The sequence below is a fragment of the Triturus cristatus genome, chromosome 2_1 (genome assembly GCF_964204655.1).
Source record: "Triturus cristatus chromosome 2_1, aTriCri1.1, whole genome shotgun sequence".
NCBI lineage: Eukaryota > Metazoa > Chordata > Amphibia > Caudata > Salamandridae > Triturus > Triturus cristatus.
The window spans coordinates 1,093,554,245-1,093,562,234 of record NC_140581.1 but is presented as its reverse complement, the minus strand read 5'-3'; the positions used below and the strand labels follow the sequence as shown (position 1 = coordinate 1,093,562,234).

The 7,990-nt window shown below is 45.5% G+C and overlaps 1 protein-coding gene across 1 annotated transcript; it reads right to left on the bottom strand.

The window, feature by feature from the left end:
* Positions 1-556: 556 nt before the first annotated feature.
* On the bottom strand, positions 557-5,701 carry LOC146866416 (interleukin-8-like). The gene is made up of 4 exons (XM_085636482.1): positions 5,539-5,701; positions 4,948-5,083; positions 3,496-3,579; positions 557-1,302 (listed from the first exon to the last, which is right to left on the bottom strand). Exons 1-4 carry the CDS (start codon positions 5,600-5,602, stop codon positions 1,281-1,283), a joined length of 306 nt encoding a protein of 101 aa, XP_085492608.1. The 5' UTR covers positions 5,603-5,701; the 3' UTR covers positions 557-1,280.
* Between the last annotated feature and the right edge of the window lie 2,289 nt (positions 5,702-7,990).

The window sequence follows — 7,990 nt, the reverse complement described above, 5'->3', positions numbered from 1 at the left end:
ACGGGCACTTTTTTTTCACTCATCAGACTTTAGCACAGAGCAAGAGAGAGAAAAACACAAATGGAGGAAAGAAAAAGAAAGATGAAAAACAGTGACAAGGAAAGAAAGCAAGGACCAAAAACAACTTGAAAGAGTGAGATAAAGGGAGAGAGAGTGTCTGTTAGTGGAGGAAAGAAGCATGCGCTGAAATCAAGTCTACGAAGCCTTGGTATTCGGCGACACTGACATTCGGTAGCCTCGGCTGCGAACTTGGGCAGTACTTTGGGCAGCTGCACATATTCCTTCACATATTAAGCACTGCATCACATGAACCAGAAACAAACGTATGCTCTACCAACTCTTCTGCAGCCATCACCCTCCATACCATATTAAATAGCTGCCATTTTGAGATGCCATGTTGGCTGTTTAAAGGTGAAGCAGTATCAAAATGGCCTCAAATGTGTCTGTGGTTTTCCCTTTCTTGACAGTTCTTACATTGCAAACCATTATTTCAAGGTACTGGGCATGGTCAAAAACACTGTCTCACTTAGGAATCGTAACCATTGGTTTTATTAAAATAAATATATAAATACATACTTGTTAAAATATTATAATCTTGCAACACATATTATGAAATTATTTTACAAACATTCCTCGACGAAGTATTTTTTCAACCAGTGCATTAAATAAATATTTTCTATAATACATATATAATAAATAATTTAAATAAAAATGCTGAAATGCTAATGACCATATTCAAACAAAACAACATCGAAAACTCTAGCACATAAATTAAAAGAGTCACTTTTGTTTAAATAGCCCCTTCTAGAGGTAGACCCCGAACTCTCACATTGAGAGGGAAGTGGGGGCGCTGCCCGCATCCGGGCAGAACAGGGCCTTTGAGTCTCTGGCACTTTTCCCTTTTCACAGCATGTCTTCACGTGGACACTTCTGTTCTTGATGTCCCTTTGACCACTGGCCAGCAGGGTCTAGAAAGGGTCTCCCATGTCCCAGACAATCCTAGTGGGGGCGTCAAGGGTCAGGATTTCCGACTCCTCCCTGTGTACACGATAAACAGAGTCCTGGAGTCCGCCTGAACACACGCCTTCAAGGAACCACAGAATGCTTTGCAGAGACGTAAAAACGCAGACGTACAGTCATTTAAACTCATCTTTCAATTGAAAGCATGAATAAATAGCATTTGAAGTGTCAGTGTAGGCGCTATAAAGAGCTGGCTTCTTTTTCAAAATGGGTTCCTGGAGACAGAGCAGAATTGTCGAGCCTCCCTTCACTGGCGGCCTTTACGATTCTTCTTTTTGGGAACTGCAAAAAATTAAAGGGTGCTTGCGTTAAAAAGTGTGTAAATACAACAGAAGCTCACCACGATATTTCAACACACTCCACTCAAAAAATATGTGTTTATTTGTGTGTGAACGGACTTGCTTCTGACTAATAGTCAGCGGGCACTCCGAAAGCACGTGTATGTACAGCTGATTGGTAGATTTGATAGACACCTTGGGGCAGATTTCCAAGACCCTTGCGCCACTTTTGCGACACTTTTAACATGGCAAAAGTGACGCAAAAGTGGCGCAAGGGGCTTGTAAACACCCCCCCTTGTTCCTGATGCCAGTTGGGCTCTGGCAGAATGCTGCTGGATTGCCACAAACGGCGCTGAAATTGGTCACTGAGCACAGTGGCATAATATTCTGTCATTCAGTTACATCGACCTCTTTGTGTGCTCTGTTTCAGTATAAACACGGTGCTCACACACAATCACACACTAGTAGAGCAAAAAATGATCTCAAAGCCTGGGTGATAAATGTAATTGAAGCAGACAGCAGTGGAAGGGAGTCTCCCGGATTTAAAAAAAACACACATGGAAATCTCACTTTAAATTAATGCCTTTAGTACTTTCAACATATTAGGAATTCTAAAGCATGCTGGGAGGTTTGACTAATGCGAGTAGAGGCCAGCCAGCCACAGCTATGTATCAATTACACTAGAGATCGCTCAGATTGCAACTACTTCCGGTTCAGAATCTATGCAGCATTGCACTCATTGGTTTATACTACCTGCGTAATGCAAAGGGATAGGGGAATAGATGGGATTCAGAACAACCTAGGTGATCTTTTCTTAATGCACTTTGACGCAATGTGCCCTTGCATTCAATAAAGCATGGAACAGCAGAATAAAGCGCCAAGTTCTTGCTCATCTTAAACTTCATAGCTACAGATGTTTTTGCTTCTTTCTCCAATATTTAGCCCACATTATTTATAGGGAAAAATCATTGCCTTTGGGCTGGTACAGAATGGCATCTTTGGCAACTGGCAGTTCAGCACACTAGCATCGGTGGCATAAGGAAAACTGAGGGGGGGCCTCCAAACTACATGCAGGGTGCCCACCTATGCTGCACACATAGTCCAGAGCTCTCAGGTCAGGGTCCTGCCAATGCTGGAGGGGCCCCTGGAGCTCACCCCCCTCCCCTGCATCACAGGGGGTGCGAGGCTTTTGGTACACCACTGACTACCATCTGGTGACCAGGCAGATACTGCAGACATTCACTGCCCCCTTCGTGAGTGAGGAGCCACTGGAGATAACCTGGATGGCTAGGCAGTCATTGAGTTATTCATTGTCCTCTGGAGGAAGTCACTGGAGGCCCTCTGGAGGAGGTCAGTGGAGACATGCAGCACTGCCCTCTGGGTGAGTAGGTAGTCACTGGAGTCCCTCACTCCTTCTGAAGGGAGTCACTGGAGCCCCTTACTGCCCTCTGGAGGAGGTCAGTGGAGACATGCACTGCCCTCTGGATGAGTAGGCAGTCACTGGAGTCCCTCACTCCTTCTGAAGGGAGTCACTGGATTCCCTCACTCCTTCTGAAGGGAGTCACTGGAGCCCCTTACTGCCCTCTGGAGGAGGTCAGTGGAGACATGCGCTGCCCTGTGGATGAGTAGGCAGTCACTGGAGTCCCTTGTTACTTTCTAGAGGGAGTCACTTGAGCCCCTCACTGCCCTCTGGTTGTCTAAGGAGTCACTGGATCCCCTCACTGCCCTCTGGTTGTCTAAGGAGTCACTGGATCCCCTCACTGCCCTCTGGTTGTCTAAGGAGTCACTGGATCCCCTCACTGCCCTCTGGTTGTCTAAGGAGTCACTGGATCCCCTCACGGCCCTCTGGTTGTCAAAGGAGTCACTAGATCCCCTCACTGCCCTCTGGTTGTCTAAGGAGTCACTGGATCTCCTCAGTGCCCTCTGGTTGTCTAAGGAGTCACTGGATTCCCTCACTGCCCTCTGGTTGTCAAAGGAGTCACTGGATTCCCTCACTGCCCTCTGGTTGTCTAAGGAGTCACTGGAAACCCTCCCTGTCCTCTAGAGGACCAGGGACACACCTGAGACCCTGGCTGTTCTCTGGTGGACCAGAAGGTCAGTGGAGACCCTCGATGGAAAACATTCTGCCTCTGGAAAGGTAGAACACCTCAAAGTTCTATGAGCAATTCTTGAAAATATAGAAATCATTGCAGCTTACCTCTCCAGGATCCTCCTGATGATCTTCTCCACCCACTTAGACGCGGGATCCAAACACACAACCTGCCCAGACTTCATCGTGGCACTGCGGGGGAGAAAGAAGAGGAAACTATAAGCCGCGTTTCAGAGTCATGAACTTCAGTTGTTTGAATGCTCATCCGTAAGAGTTATAGAGGCTGCAAATCTATTAGAGTATTTTACAAATTGATGTTATATTTGAATTGATGGACTGTTAGTTTCTGCTCTGTAAATGCTCACTATTGACTCAATGTACAGACAATGTCTACAGGTGTACGTGTGACTTAGACCTGAAAAAAGGTTCAATTTATGCATAATGTATGCATACCCCACAGAGACCTTTGTATGTGACATAGGTAACCCAAGACGTGGGACACACCCGTTCCATGAGTGCAATGCTATGAATGTTTAAATTGTGATAAGATATGTGCGGATGTTCTCATGAAAGACTGCGGGGCTCATGCATTCTTCATATGAGTTTCATGTGCATGCTTTGTGAGCGGGCGGAATTCAGCAAATATTAATAAACTTTAAGGGAAAGCTCTACATTTGCAACTAGTGAACGAGTCAACGACTAACAAGCTTGCAAATCCGATTAGGTGAATCTCAAAGCATGCAGGGCATCTCTACCTTGTCTACTGAATTTAGCCAATCAAGTGCCAGAACCTCTTATAGTATCAGCCATCCCTGCCCAGGACCTTTTGTGAGTTACACAATGTGGCCAGATCGAGGCCCAATCTGTCTTTCCATCGCCTGTCCTCTGTCTCCTTAAAAGTTTATATCATGGATAAGCCAAACGGAATGCAGCTCAAGACGCTGGGCCCCCTCCATCATCACATCTGCAAACTAGGCACACAATGCATGCCTTGTGCATGGCGGAGTAAACAGTATTTAATTAGAATACGTGTTTTGTCTTTCCTCTAATCTTTTTAAATCCCAACTCTAATGTTCCTTTACCACTGCCAGGCGCTGCTATCTACCTTTGTCACTGTTGTTCTAGCTTTCGTTCCCTCTGCTGCTCTTGGTCAAAGTCTGATGATGTAAAATAAAGTACCGGTCCCCAAAAATGAGTTCCAGTGCCCAGTACCTGCACCCGCGTGCACAAATTAAGCACTGTCCAAATGACTGGATGAGCAGGGATTTATTTGCGTGTCTCTAGTCCAGACCACCAGTGCACTTTCCTTATGGAAGATGCAGTAGAGGAAAATGTAGTGCCTCACATTAACCTGAGATCTACTGTTCCAACTTTTGTCCCCCTTCCACCCTGAAAATTGAGGATAGCAAGTCTGATTTGTAGAAAAAAACCGAATACATTAATTTAATGGGCAGAATGGCATTAGTGAAGAGAAAAACACCCCAGCGGAAAGTGGGCACTTTCACATAGCGCTATTTATCTCATTTACACAAGAGCACAAGCAGTGTCTGAGGTACTCACATGACTTCTAGGTTCTGGCAATGAGCCCCGCTCTGGATGAGCTCCACGGTCTGAATGTGCTTGGGGTGGATAATCCTGGACTCCGTCTTTATGCACTGACAGCGCAGCTCCGTTCCCATTCTTGCCAATGACATACCTGGAAGAACAAGGCAGACTTCCATGAGTCAACAAAGGAGGCTGTTTTGGGAAGCGCACAACAGATTTCTAGGCCCACACTACAAAGTAAACGGTGAAACTACAAATCCCAGCATGCTTGCTGGATGAATCAAAGGCTGTGAATGGCCGAGTACACGGGGCCTGCTAAAAAATGTGCACTTTGTTGTAGATCTTAAAAAATTTCAAGAAACTGTCCGCTTCTCTCATAGGATGAACACAAAACGAGATAACTTTTTTTTAATTAAACAGTTTATAACAAACGAAGTACCCACTATACTCAAAACGATGTTTTACGTGCAGGTGAAAACTAACACTACACATAAAATAGCTGGGAGCATTTTCTCTGATTTATTGGCCTTTACTATACATATTCACAAATCTACCTAACCGTTAAAAAATATTTATTTCAGGAAACAAATATATTTCGGGTCTCACCTTCAGTCACGGCAATGGAGAGCAGACAAATGGCTAAAACAGCGAGCACGCACTTTCCTTCCATTTCAGTGGTTATGCGAGTATTTCTTCTTGGCTGCTAAGATTTTCTTTTCTCAGCCTTCCTAGAGTTAGCTTTTAGGGCTCCGAGGAGTTCTGTTGTCTCAGCTCTCGGAGTGGCCCCTTTATACTGCAGGCAGCAGGGCGCGCCGCCACATTATGCTGGCATTACGCAACAGGAATTTCCAGACTTTCCTCGCAGAGGCAGACCCATGTCACTCATCCGGCTCACGCGCTTCAAGGGCTGCGCATCCTGTCTCGAGGGCACGACGCCAATATGTTCCTCGCTGCTGGGCATTTCTCCCCAAGAATGTTCAGCCCTTTTAGGTCGAAGCCTACCTGCAGCAGCTGTCTGGTTTGCTAAACACATTTTGGGGGCATTTTGAAAGCTTCCTTGGGAAAAAGCACTCCTCTCATTGCTGAACATTGGCTTCGTAGTTTGTAACTCACATTTGTAGCTTTCTATTTTCTGGCTTTATTTGTTTTTGGCTGACCAGCTTGAGTTCTCAGTCCATGGAGCATCATTTGTTTACTGTATTCTTCCGAGGCCTCTTTTTCTGTAAACAGGCCTTTAAATCTTGTTCTTATCCTATCAAATTTGCTGTGCATTTAATGATAAAGGCCAAATGTCAGGTTCTGTCTTCCAAGGGAGCTTCATATTTACTTTTCTTTCTCTGACTTCAAGGTGAAAAAAAGATGCTCCTATCTTTCTGTAAACAAAAGCCTTTTTTCTAGCACAAAACAAAAGTGAACTGTGCTGATATTTCAGAATATATCAGATTTATGATAGTATAATTTAAGTTTATTATTTTGTATTGTGAAAATAAATATTTGAATATGATCAAAACTCATCAATATAGTAAGCAATGACATTTCCACACGTTATTTCATGTGCTCAGTAAAACTGTATGTCTGTGCAAATATACTGGTCATGTCAACTAAAAATGTGTTGTTTGTAATGGCAGTGCCCTATCACCCTATGCATTATCCACATTATGCCACTCCACTCTACACTACTCCACTCTACAACACTCGGCTCCACTCCATGCCCCTCCTCTATGCCACCCCACTCAACTCTATCACATACCATTCCATTCTACAAGTTTTCATGTCACTCCACTCCATGCTACTCCACTCTATGCCCCTCCACTCTAAGGCACCCTATGACACACCACACCACTCCACTCTGCACCACTCCACTCTATCTCTCTCTACTCTGCGCCCCTCCACTCTAATCCCCGCCACCCCACACCACTTACTCCACTTCACTGCACTCCAATCTACACAATTTCAACTCAAATCTACATCACTCCAAATCAATGTATCCCACCCCAATCTACTCCACTCCACTCCAATTTACCACAATCTATTCCAGTCTACCCCAATCCACACCAATCTACCTCACTCCACTTCACTGCAATCTACCCCAGTCTTCCCCCTTCCACTCCAATCTACTACACTTCAGTCAAGTCTACCACACTCCTCTCCAATCTACCCACTTCACTCTATCCCACTCCACTCTACCCGATCTACCCCACTCCATTCTACTTTACTCCATTCCAATCTACTCCACTCCACCCCATTTCACTCCATCCCACTTCGTTTCAATCTACCCAACTCCACTCAATCTACCACAGTCTATCCACCTCCACTACAATTTACCCCACTACACTCTACCCCAATCTACCCCACTCCATTCCAGTCTATACTACTCCACTCCAGTCTTCTCCACTCCACTCCAGTCCACTCAAGCTACCACAATCTACCTCACTCCATTTCAATCCATGCAACTCCACTCCAGTCTATCCCAATGCACCCAACTCCACCTCAGTGTGACACAATACACTCCAATCTACCTCCACACCCCTCCAGTCTACCCCACTACACTTCAATCTACCCCTCTCTACCTCACTCCACTCCAATCTACTCGACACCACCCAAATCTACCCCAATCTACCCCACTCCAAACTACCCCACTCCAATCTAATCTATCCCACTCCACTCCAATCTACCCCACTCCACCCCACTCCAGTCTACCCCAATCTACACCACTCCAGTCTACCACAATCTACCCCAAACCAGTCTACAACAATCTGCTCCACTCCACTGCAATTTACCCAACTCCACTCCAATCTACCCCAATCTACTCCACTCTACCCAATCTATCCCACTCACTCTACCCCAATCTACCCCACTGCACTCCACTCTCTCACTATCTAGCCCATTCCACACCATTATACCTAACACCAATCTACCCACTCCACTCCAATCTAACTCATTCCACCCCAATCCAACCCACTCAAATGTACCACAGTCCACCTCAACCTACCCCACTCTACCCCACCCCACTCCAATCTACCCCGATCAACCCCATGCCACTCCAATTTACCACGCT

What these genes read in the sequence shown, in the direction of transcription:
- LOC146866416 (XM_085636482.1), bottom strand. Translation starts at nt 5,602, where the DNA reads ATGGAAGGAAAGTGCGTGCTCGCTGTTTTAGCCATTTGTCTGCTCTCC. An exon ending in CTCCATTGCCGTGACTGAAG is followed by an intron (nt 5,084 to 5,538) that starts GTGAGACCCGAA and finishes TTGTTCTTCCAG; the next exon opens with GTATGTCATTGGCAAGAATG. An exon ending in TGCCAGAACCTAGAAGTCAT is followed by an intron (nt 3,580 to 4,947) that starts GTGAGTACCTCA and finishes TCTCCCCCGCAG; the next exon opens with TGCCACGATGAAGTCTGGGC.